We start from the raw sequence: 21,423 nt of genomic DNA, 5'->3' as shown, positions 1-21,423 counted from the left end.
GCACCGGGTGCGCGCCTGGGGGCTAGCAAAAATTTCAGGGGTTTTTTGGTATTTGTTTATGTTTTTCAGTTTTTGGCCTGCAGGGGGTGCAGTTTTTAGGCTGTTGTATAATCTCCTTTTCAAATTCTGTTAGTCCCCTTATTAAACCTCTGGAAAGTTAGTGTAGTGATAAAGAGTGGCAGACTCTAATCTGGAGAACCGAGTTTGATTCCCCACTCTCTAATCTGGTGCATTTTGTTTGTTTCCCCTACACATGAAGACTGCTTGGTGACCTTAGTCACAGTACTCTTCAAACTCTATCTCACAAGGAGTCTGCTGTAGGAAGATGAAGAGAATGTGATTGTAAGCCAGTGAGTTTCCTTAAAGTTAGAATAGGGGCGTAAAAACCAATTCTTCTCTTCTGGCTGTATTAATTTCATTTTTTAGTCTTGAAACTAATTAAAATATAACAACCATAGTATACAGTGGAACCTTGGTTTTCATTGCCTTCGGTTTTCAGTGGTTTCGGTTTTCATCAATGTTTTCAGTGAGGAAAAAATCACCCAGACAAAGCTGTTGCAGGCCGTGTCTGCAACTTGTTTAATGACAATGTCTTGCCCCATTTCAGACAAATCTTAAGGAGGCGTCAGAAACAGGCCTCTTTGGACAGCTTTCTGGTACAACATTGGTCCACTGGCTCTGAAGTTGGTCCTAGTGTTATTGTTTGTTACTGTTTTCAGCATTAAACACGATGTTTATTCATAAAAAATGTGTTTTTGGTATGTTTTTTGGAGTGCCTAGAACAGATTAATTGGATTTACATTGATTCCTATGGAAAAGGTTTCATCGGTTTCGGTTTTCATCGATTGTTTTCAGACGGATTACCAATGAAAACCGAGGTTCCGCTGTATGTTTACCTTTTTTTCTTTTTTCTTTTTGCCAAGACTTAATTTTTCTTTGGAATAGTTTGAATTGGTCCATTTGGCTATGATTAAGAGCATCAGCCTTATTGGTAGTAGTATTCCAGAACAGTTTGCCAGAGTAGATGTCTTGACTGCCCACCCTCCTTAGGTTATGTACATTGTGCAAGGCCACCCTGTTCCAGCAAGCTTTTCTAAGATAATTGTATTTTCTCATAGTTTTTTGGATGTTTTTGGACAAAAAGTCCACTGATTGTGTTTCTAATTTTGCTAGTTCCTCTGTTGTTGTTTTTCCTTTATTCGTATGTTTTATTGAATTGATCCAAGTCACTCCCAGTACAGGAAGAGGCACAGTACACATGTGTGAAATGTAAGCAAACAGTGGCATAGTGGTTAAGAGCAAGGTGCATTCTAATCTGGAGGAACCGGGTTTGATTCCCCGCTGTGCCGCCTGAGCTGTGAAGGCTTATCTGGGAAATTCAGATTAGCCTGTACACTCCCACACACGCCAGCTGGGTGACCTTGGGCTAGTCACAGCTTCTTGGAGCTCTCTCAGCCCCACCTACCTCACAGGGTGTTTGTTGTGAGGGAGGGAGGGCAAGGAGATTGTAAGCCCCTTTGAGTCTCCTACGGCTACGGGAGAGAAAGGGGGGATATATATCCAAACTCTTCTCTTCTCTTCTAGAGGTGGATTGGAGCTCATCTCCTATGAGGCTATGTTGCTAGTTCGATTGCAGGCACTCAGAAAGGGGCTATTTTGTTACCATCATAAATGCATTATAATTGGAATCTGACCTCATATTAAAGTCAACTTGGTTCTTGTTAATTTTTCTTCAAATGGTTTTGTTTTTCTCTTATATTTTAAAACAAGTTCACCACGGGGCAGAGACAATACATGGAAATATTTGCTCCATAGGATTGATGTTTCAGTAATGAAAGCTGCTTAAAAAGAAGAGAACTCAAACAGGAATTGTTACATAACTTGAACAGTGGCTGCTATGCCATCCAAAAAATAAAAAAGATCTGTTGTGAAAGGACTGGAGACCAGCTATTTCCTTCTCTTGTGTTACCTTATTTGCTCTCCTGCATGGCAGAAGAAAAGCAAGATACAGTAATCGCATATAGTATTTAAGCTCTATATAACAAAATATTCAGATTTCAGGATTTTTTAATTGTTAGTGTTCTTGTGCAATTGTTATAATTTATTTGGCATTTAAAATCCACGCTGTATATATTGTCTTCTCTGATCAGCTGCCATTCTGTAAAGAATATTGACTTTAAGCTTTGATCGTAAGCAAGCTAAATGTTACATCTTCTAAGTACTCAGTACCTCTTGGTAGCACTGTGTGAGAACAAGATCTGTAAGATGAATATGAGCAGTTGGTATGATGCAGCAGCAAAAAAGGCTAATGCGATCTTGGAATGTATCAATGGGGGCATAACATCCAAATCACAATATGTCATAGGCCTGCTATACACCACATTGGTCAGACATCACCTGGTGTACTGTGTCCAATTCTGGAGGCCTCAATTCCATGAGGATAAAGACAGAATGGAGCAGGTGCAGAGGAGAGCGATGAGGATGATCAGGGACCTGGAGACCAAGAAAATGCTTAGGGTCCTAGGAATGTTTAATTTGGAAAGGAAGAGGCTGAGGGCAGTAAGATCGCTGTCTTGTATTTGAAAGGCTGTCACTGAGAGGATGGCTGGGACCCATTTCTGTTGGCAGCAGAGGATAGGCATGCAGTAAGTTATATGCAGAAAGGTACTAGCTGGACATTAAAGAAAAAAAATTGTGGTGAGAGTAGTTCAGCAGTGAAATCAGCTGCCTTGGGAGGTGGTGACTAGATAGCCTGTATGGTCCCTTATGATAACTCTGATTCTGTGAACTGCTGTGATCTCCGGGGGCGGGGGGGGGGAGCTTGTTCCACCAGGTAGGGGCCAGGACCGAAAAGGCCCTGGACCTCATTGAGGCCAGCCGGGCGTCCTTTGGGCCAGGGGTTTCCAGAAGATTCACCTCCGATGAGCGGAGGGATCTAATTGGGCAATATGGAGAGAGGAGGTCCCTCAGGCATGTGGGTCCAAGACTGCGCACGGCCTTAATGGTTGAAACCAAAACCTTGAAGATGGCCCGGATAGTTACCTATCCAAGCTGGGACCTTATTGCAACCTGTTGTTTAAAAAACTAACCTGAATACCCCATTGATACATTCCAAGACCGCATTAGCCTTTTTTGCTGCTGCATCATACCAACTGCTCATATTCATCTTACAGATCTTGTTCTCACACAGTGCTACCAAGAGGTACTGAGTACTTAGAAGTACAGGACTGCTTTTAGGCAGGTTTCACAATTCCCCACAATTTCAGTTTAGAACCTTATTCTTCATATTATGTCAGTGATATCACATGAAGCTGTCTGATGCTGAGCCAGACTGTTGGTCTGTCAGGGTCAATATTGACTGGCAGTGGCTCTCCAGGATCTCTGGTCGAGTTCTTTTACATCACCTGCTACGTTACCCCTTTAACCAGAGAATCTTGGGATTGAACCTGAGTCTTGTGTGTGCAGAGCACAAAACTACAGCCTCTTCACCATTTGTTACGTCTAAAGTGTAAGAACATAAAAAGTGCCTTACTGGATCAGACAAGCAGTCCATCTAGTCCAGCATCCTATCTCACAATGGCCCATCACTTGTTCTGGGGGACAAACGAACAGAGTGTAGAGTCCAAGGTCTTCTCCAGGTGTTGTACTGGGTTTCAGAATATGTGAATATGGAGATCACTTTTGCTAACCATGGCTGGTAGACATTGATGGACCTATCATCCATGAATCTGTCTAACCCTTTTTAAATGGTCCATTACACGTAGCATTCTAACTTCGGGGCTCTTCATGGCTATTCGGTGCACAGTAAGCTTACAGAGGGGCCTCCTCATGTTTTTTGGTTTACACATGAGGAGGCATTCCCTTCTGGGTATTCAGTTTTTCTGCAGAAAACTCTTAACTCTGCCCATCAAGTGATTCTTAAAGGTACATCTTAAAGGCACTTTTTCTTAAAGGCACAGATCTCATTACATCCAGTAGTCAAAATTGCTGGTTTAGCTTTTAAACTGCACTTTTACCTATATTACGGTTCCAAAAATAATCCCCCCCCCCCCCCCCCCCCGAAAGAGCAAATTCCCTGGACTGCCAAAGATGGAAAGTGAAAGCAGGGCTCCAAGGAAATAGGTCCATACAGGAAATCTTGCTGCGACTAACATATGCCCCCATCATGCAGCAAGCTGTTATGCTTGATCAGCCAGTGTTATCTCTATTCATGGCACCCTGACCTGGCTAGCCCAATCTCGTCAGATCTCAGAAGCTAAGCAGGGTCTGCTGTGGTCAGTATTTGCATGGAAAACCATCAAGGAATGCCAGGACGAACAACGTCTCTTGCCTTGAAAAAGTTTTCAGCTTGCCATAAGTTGGCTGCAAATTGACAGCAAAAACAAAACAAAACAAAAACTCACAACCATTATGATTTCCACTGGCCAAAATTTAATTGCTTGTTGAATAAAGAAGAATCTTCTTTTGTCTGTCCTGCACCTGTTATACAACAACTTCATTGGGTACCTCCAAGGTCTAGTATTATGATAGATCTAAAGCTTGCTCTATTCAGTTTCTCCACAGAATGTTGAAGTGTAATTCACGGGTATACAAATGATGTCATGTGATCTGACAAATGCCTATAAACAATTTGGGGTCTTCTATGGAGTTGTTACTATTTCTTTTGATTCTTTTAATGGATTATTTTTTTTGTTCTTCCCCTTCAGGTTTGAAGGACCCACAGCTCATCAGTGGCTGCACGCACAGGCATGATGATGGTAATGACTGGAGGCATGTCAGTGCCTGAGCTGGGCTCCACAGCCAGCACCCCTGCTGCAGCTTCCAATTTGACTGAGATGCCTGAGGATGGCCGACACGCTGTGGTGGAACAGCCTATATTCCTAATGACAACAGCTGCTCAAGCCATCTCAGGTTTCTTTGTGTGGACAGCTTTGCTCATCACCTGCCATCAGGTAAAAGAAATAAATAAAATCCTGATTTGTAAAAAATAGCTCTCTGGGATGGGGCTTTTTCAATTGTGGCAAAAATGAAAGCAAATACTGGGTGCTGGAGTGGTGCTGTGTTCTTGTCCTGGTAGCTTTTGCTCCTAATGTTTCTCCCACAACTATGGCTAGTATCTTCAGAGGTATGCCATAATGTGATGTTCTTGTCTCAGTGGCACAGTGTGGAGTGATTATTTGGTAGGGTATATATTTTGTTTTGGGCTGCACCCTGGGGATTGAGGAGTCCTCAGGACCGGGAAAGTTCAGACCAGCCAGAGAACCAACAGGGGGTGCACCCAGAGCAGCCAGAGCCCCTGCAGGATGAATAGCAAACTAGCCAGAATTTAGAGCCCAAAGTGCCTGCCCCAGCCTACTCCAGCTGAAGTGTCTCAGGCAAGTAGCTCACTTGAGCTCCATTCATCAATGGAGACAGAATTGGAGAGATCTTCTGCAAGCAGGGGAGACACATTGATCCTTTGCAAGCTAAAAGGCAAAATGTGCAGTTGCTGGCTCAGAGAAGGCACCCCCTTCAGCAGGAGGACTCGGATTCCTCACAGGATGAATGCTGGGCTCCCAGGAGGACCTACAACAGGGAGGTTTGTGGAGCACACTGACCTGGATGCAACTAAGCCACTTGATTGCTGCATTGTATCCTCTCCCCATGCTGATCTCTGTGAACTTTGACCCCTGGACTGGACCCTTTGGACTCTGAACTCAAATGTCAGACCCTTGCCTTGGTGTACTGATAATCCTGGTGTTGACCCTGGAACTCTTGACTTGGCTTTTTCAGGTTGCAAACTTTTATTGTTGGCTCTCGGCTCCCTGCTTCTCTCTAGGCACAGCTCTGTGCTGTACCCTGATCCCCTAACTGAGGACATATCTCGTCCACCTCACAGATGTGTTGTCACACCCCTTTTCCACTCCTTTTAAACCTATCTCAGGTTATGGGGCACAGGTAGGTCAGGACATGGCCCCGACCATTCTTCTTATCTCTTTTAAAATACACAGAGCCATGGCCATTTTGTGTCTCAGGTCCTCTGTGGATGTCACAGAGACATCTATAGACATGGTAGCCTAGCCTCCCGAATAACAAGCCCTTATTCACACAGAGTGTATGTATATCACACAAAGTGATGTATGTATGTAGACCAAGAGAATAAATTGAGTATGTGCATATTCTTTTTCCTTCGATACGCAACCTATAGGGCTAAACAAAGTTTCACTTTTATTTCTGGTATTAACATAACACTGAAGAAAGTAAGGTAGAAGTTACAAAGTTTTGCTTCCACTGAACTTTTGAATTGTCCTATTCCCACAATTGGTATCCTTTGGATACAAATTGGGCCACAGAAGACTGTTTAGAGCAGGCGGAAAGTAATCAGTTTCACCCAGTCAGACGTCCTCCATTCCCCTCTCAACTCCCCAGCTGCCAACTCCCAACTGCTAACTTGACTGCTGTTTTCCTGCATTCTGCCAGCTCTCATTGGTTGTTCTGAGGAAAAGGCAGAACTTAGCCTGTCCGTCACAGTTCTGAAACAGATTGGAGTAGGTAAAAGTGGTGCCTTAAAACTGCAGCCCTTAAAAGAGAAAATGATTAGGCAGGCTGTGCCATGTCAGACTCACTGAGCCTGTCCCACTCTGCCCTGTGCATCTTTGGATCAGGTAATATTGATGGATCTTGCTGCCAAAAATGGTTGTTTTTTGCATTAGGAATCGTGCAGCCTACTTTCAGCTGTGAGCACTATCCCTGTTACGTGATGTTATCGTCTGTAGTATGTATGAGCAACTTCTGTACTCTGTTTCCATGTGACAAAAATAGTTCCTAGCTGACCACACTTCCTTTTAGAGCATGGGTTTGGCCACCACTTTATCCTGTGTTTTTGAACAAACCCCTAGGTGACAGTATTGGGAGGTCTTTTTAATTTAAGGTATAATCCAGAAACTCTGTGAATAGATGATATATATGGGAAGCCCTTTCAATGGCAACTTAGCTGCTTTCCTGCAAAATTTTGACAGTAGCATTTTGTACTATATGTCCCATTGCATTGTTTTGTAATCTGCCTTGAGGCTCCGTGAGAAAAATGGACAGCAAATATGTGTGAACTGCCAAAAGGAAATGGCATTTATACCCTTTTGTAGAAGAGAAATGCTGTGTATGAGAAATGTACTTGAAAGTCCCAGAGCTGGACAGGCTGCGGCTGTTTGAATGTAAGACTAGAGCTGCCAAAAGATTTATCCACAAACTCCTTTCCACTGCTTGCCATACGCTTATAATTCCAGGGGTTGACCTTAACTATGAGCCCATATTAACAACTTGTAGGGAAAAGCAAAGGAATGCCAAAGCAGCGGGAGATCAAGCTTCCCCCCTTCTGCCTTGGTGTTAGTGTCAAGAAACAAATTGGTTTGCCAGGCCCAAGGCCTTTTATTCCATAACCCTAAGTAATGGTCAGTACTACTTCTTCAGAGGCATGTAAGCCACCTGCTTCTACATATCATTTCAGCTGGCAGTCTGAATAACTCTGCACATTTAATTACTTGAGGCAGACAACTGTGAAGATCATGAACATAACAACCTTTTGGCTTTATCTTTCTATTCTGCAGTTCTGTTTGATTCTTAACACAAGGAATAAGCAGCCATGGATCAGTTAAAATTTCTGCCATATTTCACCAGGTTCATACAAGCCAAATTTATCATTCTCTTTTGTAATGCATTCTGCCAGTATTCTCATATGATGAGTAATTGTACAAACCCTACAATTTATCTACCGTGTTTAGCTGTTGTGTGGTAATGAACAGATAAATGACTGCCAAAGAAGCTAACTAGTTATTGACACACCTGGCTGAGTTAGATTCAAAGGAGAACTAGTCACCTGTGAGTCAGAGTAGCATCTTCCCTGCCCTTGACTCAGGCAGCAATGACAAATCTCACCAGTGATTCTATTTCAGAGCATGGCACCTGGAATGGCATCAGTTGCTTCTGGTGTATGATGATGGGCTTGGATCCACTGGAAGGTTTCCATAAGTGGAGTATGTTAGTCATTCCCCACACACACCCCACCCCCACCCACACACCCCACCCCCGTCTGCTTGCTGTCCTCTAGCACTCTGCCCATGTTGTTCAGGGGGATTTCCCCTCCCTCAGGAGCAGCAGTTTTGGGGAGGGGGTGCTAGAGCTGCCGTGGAAGGTGAGGAAATTGCAGTCTGGATGAGAACCTTTTTCCTCTGTGGAAATTACTGGTGGATCCAAGTTATGGCTGCTGTCTGGTTTGTAAGCAAGATTCTAGCCCCAGTACTTCTCAGGCATTGTAGAATTTGTTTGGACAACAAATGCTAGTTGGTACTAGTTTAAATGGCTTTTAAAAGGGAGACAGTTTATGGAGGATGGACCTATCCAGAAGTATTGTCTTGGTTCGTTATGGAATCTTTGTGTTTAGAGGCAGAATACCTCTGTATACCAGAAGCTGGAGACAAACAGAGCAATGCTTCTTGCAGTTCTTGTAACCTTGCCAGAACCATCTGTCTCTGCTCTTCTGAGAAACAGTTGGACTAGATGTGTTTTGATATGATCCAGCAGAACTTTTTAAGATCATCACTGTATCAGTTCCATTGCTAACTACCAAGTAATAGCCAGGATTGACTGATCAGAAGCGGGATGCTGGACCAGTGTGCATCCTGAGTTCGCTTTGGCTGTGGTTTTTCCTTCCTGACTATTATGAATGTTGCATAGCTAATTCTTTGGTTAACTGTGAAACTTGGGAGTCACCAGAATTGAAATGCTCAGTATCTTTCCAGTGTATCATAAATGGCTGACTAGATACAGTGGCATTATAATAAAGCCCAAAGTGGGAGAGGGTGTTGGGCTAAAACTAACTAGCCACAGTTGCACCTGTCAAGCATTGTTCATGATGGGCATTCTAATACACTCACTATTCAGCCTGCTTCAGCTTTGTAAAGATTTAACTGATAATAAAAATGACCTAGTGTTGTTAAATATACCATTCAGTTACAAAGCTGTCAATGAAACTGAGATTGTGACCTCATGGAAGCTGCATCTAATATTCAGTACCGAAACTCCTATGCCATGTGTAGTAAAAGTATTTTGTGTATGTGTTTTAAAATGGGTTTTTTAATAGTTTTGTACTGACTCTTATGAAACCTCCATGTCTGTATTAAGATTAAGGAATGATATATAGCAGCTTCAGTGTCTTGCCTACCCATTTTGGAAGGTTCCTTTTTTAAAGTGAGTAAATATTTATTTTGTGTTATTTGTCTAGCCGTTTCCCACTTTTCTCCCCATTGATGTTCCAGAGCTGCTTAGAACATTGTTCTCCCCTCCTCCATTTTATCCTTGCAACAATAACCTTGTAAAGTAGGCTAGGCTGAGAGAGAAAGGCTCAAGGTCCCCAGAAAACCTCCATACCCAGAGTGGGGATCTGAACCTGCACCTCTGAGCCTGACACTCCTGAACACTGCCAGTGTTGTACCAGTGAATATGACACACTTTGAAATACCTTTTTTTCAAGTAACAGATTTCATTCAGCTCCCCAATTCTGTTTTGTAAAAATAAAAGAGCTTGTTGAAAGCGCTTGCGAATATGTGGTACGTAACTTTAATGTGGTACGTAACTTTGCATTCTCAGTTTTCCCTTGTTTTCCCTTCCTTCACCCAGACTTGCTCTACTTTGTGATCGGTCTCTGATTCCAGTGTCCATCTTTTTCTCATCCAGATCTACATGCATCTGCGCTGCTACAGTTGCCCCAATGAGCAGCGCTACATTGTTCGGATCCTGTTCATTGTGCCCATTTATGCTGTGGATTCGTGGCTCAGTCTCCTGTTCTTCACCAATGACCAGTACTATGTTTACTTTGGCACTGTGAGGGATTGCTATGAAGGTAAGGTTTTGGAGGGCAAAACTGAATGAGGGGACTATTTTGTGTGAGCCTGAAAGTATGGGAGGAAAGAAGGACTGTTTCATGGCTGCTCTATGGATAAGTCCTAGCACAGGGGTCTGTAACCTGCGGCTCTCCAGATGTTCATGGACTACAAATCCCATCAGCCCCTGCCAGCATGGCCAATTGGGAATTGTAGTCCACAAACATCTGGAAAGCCGCAGGTTGCAGACCCCTGTCCTAGCATATCCTGGATTATGTCATTTCTCTTTCACAAGTCTGGAGTGGCAAGTTTAGATCATGCCTCTGACCTAAAACAGTTATCTTCTACAACCATGAACTACTTAACTAAAGCAGAATTTCCAAACCAAAAAGGACAGTTAATCATATGCCACTTTCGCCTTCTATACATTCAGAGTCCACATGGTCTCGGGACTTAATTATCTTGCGAATCCCCCTGCTTAAGAAATGTCATTTTGTTTTAACTGTACTTCTGAAACTTCTTGTATCTGCTTATTTTGCACTAGATTTTCTTAATCCTATATTTCCTAACGACAGTTGGAGGTAGCCTCATGCATGCGGAATGAAACGGTTACTCATTTTTTATGCATCTTGTATTAAACCAGAGTCTCACATCTGCTGCCATTTCTGTTGTGAATATAAAAACATGAACCTACTGGATTTATGCTCCAGCGTATTTGATGCACTAACTTGTAAATTCTCATGCTGGAGCAAATTTTGCAAGTCTTTAAAGTACCACTGGAGCACTGTTTTATTCTGCTGGAGTTGTTTTGAATAAATCACAGCAGCTTTTGTTTTTGATGCTTAGAAGAGATTATATGGGCAGACGTTCTAGTATTCTATACTAACTGCAATCTTTGGTCTAGGCATCTTCTGTTACCATTTTCTGAGCAGCAGTATTGACAGAAGTATGGAACCTTGCTCTGAAGACTGGAATATTACTCTGAAAAGCACTTCATGTGTTTTCTGTCCCCCGCTGAAAGTGGAAAATATTCTTTGAAGCCTTGCCTAGGTTGATAATGATATTTTCTTGAACTGCTAGCTCTTTGTAATATCCAGTACTTGTAAAGACATTCTCTGTATCAAATGCATCAAACAACATTCACATTGCTTATGTACTTAAAATAAATTATTCAACTTGTGATATACTTGCACATGCTAATTTGCAAAATGTTGTCTTTTACTTGGTTGTGCTGCTAAACATATTTATCTGGTTTCCATAAGCCTTCCATGCTCTAAGCTGCTCTGTGATCTCTCCTTTGTAAGACTGTCCAGAGATCACAAAGAACAAAGGAGAATTAATTGTTGCTAGAGATGATTATTTGAATGCGACACCTTGCAACCCCCAGGACCTACCCCTTTGTCTTTGGAAGAGGTTTTTGTAAGATGGGGCATCTTCCGAGATTGATGGAATTCAGTAGGAATATTTCTCTGCCCTGCCCCAGCAAACCTCTTGTGTTTTTATCACTTGCATGGCCATAAGGAAATGAGCAGGTGAAGCTTTTCCTAGAATTTGGGGGTGGGGGGGGGAGAGTTTTACCTACTGAATTTTAACTGGCCATTCAAGGGATTAAAGGCCCAGGAGCCCTGGCAGAACAAATATCATCCTGGGCAGATTCTATCATGTTGCCTTGATTTGGTGGTTACAAATCTCATGAGTAAGGACTTGAATTTCCCCCCAGTGAACAAAACTTTTTAAAGGCTCCTGGCACAGTTACATCTGTGTGACTACTCTAAAGGGCATTCAAAGATTTGTGGTTGTAGTAAGTAACTTCTCTTTATTTTCTTGGGACAAACTGTGGTAAGTAAGAGACCACAGTAGCCTTAATTTGCTGCTGGCCTTCATGGCTCTATGCCTTGTTATTTGTATTATTATAATTTTATTACATTTCTATCCCGTCCTTTCTGGCCAAGGCCAGGCTCAGGGCAGTGTGCAGACATTTTAAAAACATTGCATAAAGTACATAAAATTAAACAATAGACCTCTTATCCTTAAAAACCCCAAAGATGGCAGAACAGCAAATATAATCCTATGAAAGACCAACCACACCATCTCGACAACAGACCCTTCATCAGAGGACTCTCTGAGCATGGGGGAGAATCAAAGAAGAGAAATAGCGCAGCATACCATGTGCGTGATGGTGGTTGATAGTTGGGAGGCTGGCAGATGGAATTTGGACTGACGGGTGGCCTCAAGATCAGAATCCAAAGATCAGATCCAGTGTGGGCCTGCTTGATGGGTGTGGTTAATCTTAATCAGGGAGTGTTCCAATGCTTTATGGATGACACCAGGTCTGCTGTTTGTGATGATGAGACTGAATCTACATTGGTATTGAAATCCCCCAAGACAAGGAGTATGGAGTATTTCAAGACCCAACCTGAGATGACTGTAAGCAGTTTCAGCAGGCTGTTGGCCGGCGTGCTAGGCGGCCAGTACACCAGCAGCACAGCCAAATGCTTGGCAGCATTCCACACCAGGCCCACACAATCAATATCAGAGATTGTTGGAGTGGAGAGGGCTCTGAAAGAGAAAGCCTCCCAGATAAACATTGCCGCCACCACCACCACCACCACCCCGCCGACCCTTTGTCCAAGACTGGTGGAAGACCAAGGAACCCGGTAGGGTGAGCTCTTTTAAAGCAACTGTTTCGCTCTCCCTAACCCAGGTCTTGGTCACGCATGCAGGTCCACAAGATAATCTTGTAGAATTATGGTCTTATTATTTATGGATGTGGCGTTACACAACACCACTGCTGGAGAAGAGTAGTGCTTCCTAGGCCTACCACCTTCGTATCTCAGAGCGGGACGAAGATCAGAAGGAGGCTGACCTTGATGTTAGTGTAGTCTATGCTACTTTGGGGGGCCCTAGCACATGGACAGCTTGACCTGATTGAGGGATCAGTGTGCCCTTCATGCCTCTGACATTGTCTTGGGACTTGATAGCAGATGGCAAGTGCGCGTGTGCGCACACACATTCTGGAGACCTTTTTTGTTCATCCATGTTTTCCCGCTCCCCTGTACTTGCTGGATTTGTGTATACAAAGGCCCTGCAGGAAGCCCGCTGCTCTATGAAACTCATCTCCTAGCAACAGCTATTGTCCCCTCTGCCTCGCCTAAGGAGTTTGCAAACATCGCAACATCTGCTCATATTCTAAAGCCCACATTCTAAAGTTCACAAGTTTGTCCCACTTAATGTGCTACATGTGGAGGTTTTGGCCCTCCCTTCTCCTCTTGTGTTGTCTGTATGTCTGTATTTGACAGCTTAGAAAAAGCAGGACAGGAAAAAGCAGAAGAGGGTGGGAATCCATCTTTGTTAGAAGGGAGTCTTTTCCCTTGGGAAAACTGCCCTTGGAAAATGTTAACAGAATATCCAGTTTTTAATCCTCAATCTAGTTTATGTCAGCCAGTGCTTCAGAGCAAGTGTCCGTGTGCTGCCTCTCTCTTTCTCTTTTTTCCTTATGCTTGCTTTTATAATTGCAAGTTTTATATAGGAATCTCTGCTTTGTGATTTCTTTAAATATTTTAAGAAGTAATTCTTTTTGACAGTTGAATGTCTTCTTATGCTGAGAAAATGTTAACAATATTGTTGCCATAATGAATGTTCTTTTTTGAGGATGGGGAGAGTATTGTGGGAAAGCCTGTCTTTTCCCTTCTAACTCAATGTCCTCCTTTCCAAGAGTTTGGAAAGGACAGTTCTGCAGTTGACCCTTCCTATTTTGGAAGGCCGGGGAAGAGGCCTTCTAAAGGGAGCAGTGGGATTTGGTTTTCCTCCCCCATGAGAGCTGAGTTTACTCTGTGGCTGTACAAAGGTAACAGGTAGTTTGTTGAACTGATTGAAGCTTCCTTCACAAGGCAAAGACATTGATTTTGTTGGGAGCTATACAAATCCTGTGAGGAAGAAAGCCTCCTGTGGTGTTAATGTAAGAACAGCATTTGAATATAGGTGTAAGAACATCTGTGTGGTCTCATCCAATTTATGATCTATGATTATATCTTCTCTGTTCTGGGCCTTGCTGCCGTTTTTTGTTCTAGAATGCGAAAGAGAAATTATGTGATAGCAAGCATTTTACCAGGAAATGTTCACTAAGGAAAAGTAAGGCTAGAAGTAGGGGTCATAAGAGAGATCCTCATAGAAGTGAGCAGCACAGAAATACCACTTCCCCTGTAACTCTTATCTCAGGCGCTCTAAACAAGGGGAGGTTGAGGGGATATGATTGCTTTCCCTAAGTGTTTGAAAGGCTGTTACTTAGAAGAGGGCTAGGAGCAGTTCTTGTTGGCAGCAGAGGATAGCACTTGCAATACTGGATGTAAATTATGAACAGAAAGGTATCAGCTGGAAGTTAGGGGAACTTTTTTTTTTACAGTAAGAGCAATTCAGCAATGGAATTGACTGCCTAAGGAGGAGGTGAGCTCGTCTTCACTGGCAGTCTTCAAGCAGGAGTTGGACAAACACTTGTCCGAGATACTTTAGGCTGATCTTGCATTGCAGAAGGGGTTGGACTAGATGGCCTTTATGGCCCCTTCCTACTCAATGATTCTATGAATAACTCACCTTGTACATACAGATCTTCAGATTTAGAGAACGTCTACTTCTGTCTTCCTTCAGAGACAGCCTCTTCACAGGCATCTCAGCAGACACTCTAACTTTTGGTTATACCGGTAGCAATTATAGGATCAAATGATGTCATCAGTTACCTGAGGGCCTCTTAACACCTGCATTTGAACAAATGTGAAAGTGAGAGAGCTCAGTGATGTGTTTCTTAGCAGTTTGTGTTCACCAAACAAAATAAAAGAATAGTTGGACATAAATCTGACATTCAGAAATCTTGTAAATAAACAAGAGACCTCAGTGTGACTTTTTTCGAGAAATCCACTCTGGTATGGCATGAAGTAATTCAGAAGGAGAATAGCATATTAGCATCAGTATACTTCAGTGGTTCTCAACCTTCCTAATGCTGCGACCCTTTAATACAGTTCCTCATGTTGTGGTGACCCCCAACCATAACATTTATCCATTTTACAGATGGAGAACACGGATGCAGAGAGTCTTAGGCGACCCCCAAAGGGGTCCCGACCCCCAGGTTGAGAACCACTGGTATACTTCTTTCCCCCTGAAGATTGGTATATTATTGTTTTAGTGTTTGTTTTTCTCTGTGATTGTTCAGTTTGATAGTATTTTGTATCATTACTTGCCTTGAGTCAGGGTTTGCTCAGGAGAGAACAAAGCATATGAATATTTTAAATAAATAAATACTTTCAGGTTTCACTGTATAAATTGAAGCATGTGCAGGGGCAAAGTGAAGCATCCTCCTAGTTTTCCCATATAGCTTTCAATAGCAGTGGCTCTCCCTTTAAAAACAAGGTAGACTATGTCATGAGTGTAAACAGCCAATATGTTTCTTGTGTTCTGCCAAAGAAGATTTTGCTTCTGGCACTTGAAGGAGGATTGCAAAGTTTAAAAATGAATTGGTTTTAAAGATTTTGAATAACTGTGTTTAAACTCAGATTATTCAAAGTCTTTGGGAACATATGCTTTTCTTGAATAATCGTAATCTTAGACTAATGGAGCTAATGGTAAGTTTAATTTCTATATACCATGTAGAAGAAGTGTAATCTCAGTACCCCTTGCAGCAGGTCATTGTTCCTGCAGTCCAGATGGGGAGAGGATTATCGGCTGGGATAAGGTTCTGAACAAGGAACATGCATGAGAATCTGGAAATGTGACCCATCAGATTTTAAAAGTTTATTCAGACTTCCATTAAAGACAGTTGGGGAAAAAACAATTTCCCACCTAAATCAAGGCAAAACAGGGCAAGCGGCCTGCTCTAGCATGTGGAGCATTAATTTACAGGAAACAGCAGAGGGATTGTGAAGCAGTTATGTCTGCATTTAAAATTGGAAAGGACCAATGAGAAAGTACTTTCTGTTTGTGTCTGCTTCAGGATCAGTCAGAGGCTGTGTTCTTACCACACTCCCTTGGCAAACCATGGCTGTAGCAATTAAAAGACAGTCAGGTCCCTGCGTATTCCTGCCTTGCATCTGAGCTGTCTGAAGAATATATTTCACTTTCACTGGCATGCTTAGTCTGCTTTCTGTAGGAACCGATGCCACTTGAATGTTGGGAATTATTCCAAATATTTGGAGTTGTAACATTTGGGTTTGGAGTATGAAATGGTTTGGTGAATTCTAGATATTTCTGAATCCAAATTTCACATACCTGTTAGAAACTCACCCACTTGCAGCTAGCATAGTGTACTGCTGTGGGTGAAGCCCAGTCACAACAAAAATTGCAAGTGCCGGGATATCCTTCCTTTTTGAAAAAAATCGGACTTAGAGCCAGTAGGTCATACTGTGAAGAGGGTTCATGTCAAGTGTAACACTTTGGTACTTGGCTAGTATCTAGACAAGAGATCTTCAGAGTAAGCAGAAAAAGTGCAAGGAAGTTACGTGACTAATTTTTTTTTAAAAAGGGCATTTCCCTGTCTGCTGTGGTACATTATAAGTGTTCTAGAATGACACTAGGGAGCACTGTTGTTTCTGGAAATGGCGTCTAAATTGAGATGCAGAAGAATTTTGAACAAATCATGGTTTCTGCTGGGAGTATTTTGTGGTGGAGTGGCTTAACTGTTTTGATAAAAGTTTGGTGAGACAAGGTTGATGGGAAATGAACTGTATGCAGACTAATTCTGTGTATGATTACTGAGAAGCACATCATACTTAGCTGAATGGAACTTACATCTGAATGTATAGAATGCTAACTCTTACTGGTCTTTTGGAGAAGAATACATCCAGAAATTCACTATATGCAGTGAGATCATAGTCTGGAGAATCTAGCATGTGCTGAAAATAACCTACTTAGGGGTGCGATCCTAAGCATGTCCACTCAGAATCTTACTGTAGTCTGTTCAGTGGAGCGTACTTCCAGGAAAGTGTTCTAAGGATGGCATTGATAGATTTCCAGTGGAGCATCTTTAGGGTTAGCTGAGATAGTTACCTATTGACTTCCTTTCATTTCTAGTGTCCTTATTTGAAGATGGAATATTTTTGCATCCCAAGAAATGGTGTTTTTTAAAATCTGTGTATTTCTCTGACCTCTTAGGCCAGTGGGGTAGATGAATTTCACCTTGAAAGTTTTCCACAACCATTCATGTCGCTGCAGCTGCCCATAGTGACTTCACAAGGCATTGGCAGCACCTATTCAACCAGTGGAAAGTTGTATGATTCTTTGGAAGTGGGGACCAATTTGAAAAGTGGGAGATCCATGAATGGCTCACTACAGTGTTTTTAATTGGGGTGGCAGCCATGAATTTTGGCCGTGATTTGGGACCATGGCATGGAAGGAGGGGAGGGTTGATTCCCCTCCTTCCTGCCACCATTTCCCTAAGTTCAAAACTTCCTCTTCCCTACATACAGAGTTGCAATTTGCACAGTGGGAAAACATACAAGCACCAGCGCCCTCTCACCTCCCCTGTGGCCAGGGACGTAGGTATAGATTTTTTATGGGGGGGTTCGGGTGGGCCATACCCCCACCCACCCCTAGGGCATTGCCACACCTCCCCAAGCCCCACCCCCGGCCTAGCGCTTATAAAGCAGCTCTCCAAGGCTGGGGACGGTAGACTCCCCCGCCCTGCCCTCCCCTGCCCCCCACCAGCTGGGCTCCCAGCCGGCAGCTGGCAGTTCCTTCTGCCCTCCCCTTTGGTCAGAGGCATAGAGGGAAAATGGAGCCGGTGCAAAATCTGAGTTTTGCGCCCCGCTTCCCCCGGCAGCCGCTGTGATGCTGGAATCCACCCCCAAACAGCATCACTTTCAATGGTGTTTAAACTAGAGAGCCCAAATTCTCCTTTTAACAACAACATTAAAAGTGATGCTGTTTTGGGGTGGATTATCACCCACTGTGAAACAGGATCACTTTCAATGTGGCGTAGTGGTTAAGAGCAGGTGCATTCTAATCTGGAGGAACCGGCTTTGATTCCCTGCTCTGCCACTTGAGCTGTGGAGGCTTATCTGGGGAATTCAGATTAGCCTGTGCACTCCAACACACGCCAGCTGGGTGACCTTGAGCTAGTCACAGCTTTTTGGAGCTCTCTCAGCCCCACCCACCTCACAGGGTGTTTGTTGTGAGGGGGGAAGGAGATTGTAAGCTCCTTTGAGTCTCCTACAGGAGAGAAAGGGAGGATATAAATCCAAACTCTTCTTCTAAACTGAGGACCTCAGATTCTCCCTTTAAATCCATGCCGAAGGGGGTGGATTTAAAAGGAGAATCTGGGGAAATTTGGGGGGTGCCTGCTGTCAGGGGTGCAATTGTTAAGCTAGCAGCACCAAACTTTTAGGGTATCTTTAGGAGACTCTCCTAATGATACCACCCAGGTTTGGTGAAGTTTGGTTCAGGAGGTCCAAAGTTATGGACCCTCAAAGGTGTAGCCCCATCTCCAATAGCTCCCATTGGAAACAATGGGGGATGGGGGAACTCCCTTTGGGAGTCCATAGCTTTGGACCCCCTGGACCAAATTTCACAAAACCTGGGTGGTATCAGTAAGAGATTCTCCTGATGATACCACCCAGGTTTTGTGAAGTTTGGTTCAGGGTGTCCAAAATTATGGCCCCTCAAAGATGTAGCCCCCATCTTCTATTAGCTCCCATTGGAAACAATGGAGGATAGGGGCACCCCCTTTGGGAGTCCATAACTTTGGACCCCCTGAACCAAACCTCACCAAACCTGGGTAGTATCATCAGGAGAGTCCCCCAAACAATCCCTGAAGGTTTGGTGCTGCTAGCCTAAACAATGCGCCCCCTGAAGGCCAAAAACTGAAAAACACTAAAAATGTTTTAAAAACCCACAAATGGGTGGGCAGAGCTTCGGACATGAATTGGGGGGGGTTGGGTTTGAACCCGAGAAACCCCCCCCTTACCTATGTCCTTGCCTGTGGCAACTGTTGAATAATACGAATTGGGAGCTGGGTCCTGGCTGAAAGGCAAGGTATGACTCTTTTAGATAAGCCTTGTCTAGTTTAGACGTGGAACAAGCTAGAGATTGTATTGTCAAAGGCTTCAGATCCTCTGAAGATGCCAGCCACAGATGCAGGCGAAACGTCAGGAGAAAATGCTACTGTAACACAGCTATACAGCCCGGAAAACCCACAGCACCCAAGCTACAGATTCTCCTCCATGCAGTCTAGACCAGTTATATCCTTTGTAATGCTGTCAGTGTATTGAGCGATTCTTCTGGTTTTCTCTGTTTTTGCAGCTTTTGTAATCTACAACTTCCTTAGTCTCTGCTATGAGTACCTTGGAGGGGAGAGTTCTATCATGTCAGAGATTCGGGGGAAACCTATTGAGTGAGTATGCAGTGCTGTCTTATGTAACATGTCTGTCTTTCCTCCCTTGGTGGAAGTGAGTACACAAGGAAGCATGTATCACAGTATGAGGAGGAAAGCCAGTGCAAGCAAAAGGCCATACAACAATATATGGCTGGTGGGTCATTGAGCAATGGTATTGCACATCCTCCCTCTTTGGAGGCACATGGAGTTCACCTTCCACCCCTACAGAGGCCTCAGGTTGGGACAAGAAGGGGGTTGAATTTTCACTCCGTCCACACTTATTCCCATCAGACACTCCCTTCCCTCTCCTACCCTTCTCTCTGAGCTAGCTTTGTGGAAGGAGGAGTAATCCTGACTATCTTTCTTGGTGCTGGGCTGGAGGAGCTAAAATACCTCTTTCCAATCAGTGCAAGTCTCTCCCACTGGTTTGTGGGGGGGACCAGACAGTTTTGGGTGCTGTCTCCCATCCCTGGGAAAGTATTGGAAGTGATCTGTCCCTCCTTGTGGCCAGCTTTGCTCTGCCTTTTTCTATGACCTGACTCCTTGAGTCCGCTGTTGGGCTGTGGAGGCATGGGTCTGGTTTCTGGCCTGCCAAGAAGCCACAGCATGGCCAGCTCACTACCCACTTCTGTCGCCCTGAGGAATCTTGGCTCTGAAGCTTCACTGACCACAAACCTTACCTCTGGAGCTGTAGATAAGTCCTGTGTCCCCTTCTCATCCCTGGTGAGGGGCTGCAGTCCTGCCTGTGTCATTGGAAACTCGACAGTGAAGCAACATGGCCTGAGCCCTCTTTTGTGCTTACTACTAATTGCTGCAGAGTGGTTCAGACCATTACGTTAATTGCACATGAATTGTACCTGCAGCCATTTTGCTGTTCTCTCAGCTATCTCACCACCTCCATTTAGTGGATGGAGTTTTGTCTTTGCCATTTGGCATTGATTCTGTACTTTCATATTAACCAGCATTGTTATTTCTGTACACCAAGCACTTCATGTGTTGTATGGTGCATCAGAAACAGAGAGATCATTTCTTCTGGTCAAGTCACTCTAGTAGAATTTGAGAGTGCTGTCCGCTCTGTTAAAATGAGTGGTGAGCATTGCCCTTAAAAACAGTGGAAATGGCTTAGACAGTAATGCTGGAGGCCTGGGGAAAAAAAAGTTTTGTGGAAAGGGGGAAGTCTAAAACATGTGCCTATTTTCATTTGGTTTTTTAATTTGTTTGTTACCTGGATTTTAAAACCCCTTTCAACAAAAGCAAAAAGGAATATAATAGCACTGTTAATTCATTGTAAACTGCCTTAACTTTTTTGATAGGCTGTCCTGTTGTGTCGCCTTTAGGTCCAGTTGTATGTACGGAACTTGTTGTTTATGGGGGAAAACGTACTCCATTGGATTCCTGAGATTCTGCAAACAGGTATTGACTAAGAGAATTTGATGTGTGAGCTAGCCAGTTGTGGGGATAATTCTCCTCATGGGACCTTTTGAAACCAGGATCTAACCAGACTTCTTTAGGCTAGTTTGGCGGCAGCAGCTGAAACAATACTTTTATATTTTATTAAGATTTTTACTCTTCTCCTTTTCCCTCATGGGGATCCCCCCCCCCCAAAAAAAAGCCATTTAAATGAATAAACAGTACAGTGGGCTGAGTTCTGGATTGGCTGGCTTAGTTCACTCAGGGCCACAGGGAGCAAGCCACAGGTCAGAAACCTTTTGCCTCATACCTCTGGCCATGCCCACCTGAAACATGTGATCGACAAAAGCTCAGCCCAGATCTTATTCAATAAAAGTGGTAATTACATTTCTCCCACTGCAAGAGTGTATGCCTGGGAAGTAGGCCGTTTTCTTTGTCAGCTAGAAATTTCAGCTTAAATTTTACTCAGGTATTAAATCATGCATACTGCTCTTACCTCTGAAAACGTTACTACTATTTTAAAACATCAGAAATGGAAGACCGCTTTCTAATTACACCCAGCAGTGTAGCCTTGAGGAAATATTTTTGATCTATACAACAGGAAATTGTGAAGCACAATCTCAACTTGTTCTGCTTATGTAACCTTCAGCTTCACTTTTCAGCCATGGCCCTGCTCTGCAATAAGAGGAATCTGTACTGTTTCATTTTGTAAAATATGTGGAGAGTGTTAATGCAGAAACCACAATAGGGCTAGAACCCATAATGTCAGCATAAGGAAAGCTTAGTTTCTGCCCATATTACTGT

The 21,423-nt window shown here is 43.4% G+C and overlaps 1 protein-coding gene across 3 annotated transcripts in view; it reads left to right on the top strand.

Moving 5' to 3' along the window:
- TMEM184B (transmembrane protein 184B) overlaps positions 1-21,423 on the top strand; it is a 45,575-nt gene that overhangs the window by 8,387 nt on the left and 15,765 nt on the right. For all 3 annotated transcript variants that reach the window (XM_048500242.1, XM_048500244.1, XM_048500243.1), the window contains exons 2-5: positions 4,707-4,952; positions 9,709-9,874; positions 19,137-19,227; positions 20,547-20,622. In XM_048500242.1, coding sequence (XP_048356199.1) covers positions 4,749-4,952; positions 9,709-9,874; positions 19,137-19,227; positions 20,547-20,622 — 537 coding nt within the window. In that variant the 5' untranslated portion in view covers positions 4,707-4,748. The remainder of the gene's footprint in view (positions 1-4,706; positions 4,953-9,708; positions 9,875-19,136; positions 19,228-20,546; positions 20,623-21,423) is intronic.

This window comes from Sphaerodactylus townsendi, linkage group LG06 (genome assembly GCF_021028975.2).
Source record: "Sphaerodactylus townsendi isolate TG3544 linkage group LG06, MPM_Stown_v2.3, whole genome shotgun sequence".
Lineage (NCBI taxonomy): Eukaryota > Metazoa > Chordata > Lepidosauria > Squamata > Sphaerodactylidae > Sphaerodactylus > Sphaerodactylus townsendi.
This window is presented reverse-complemented; position numbering and strand designations above follow the sequence as displayed.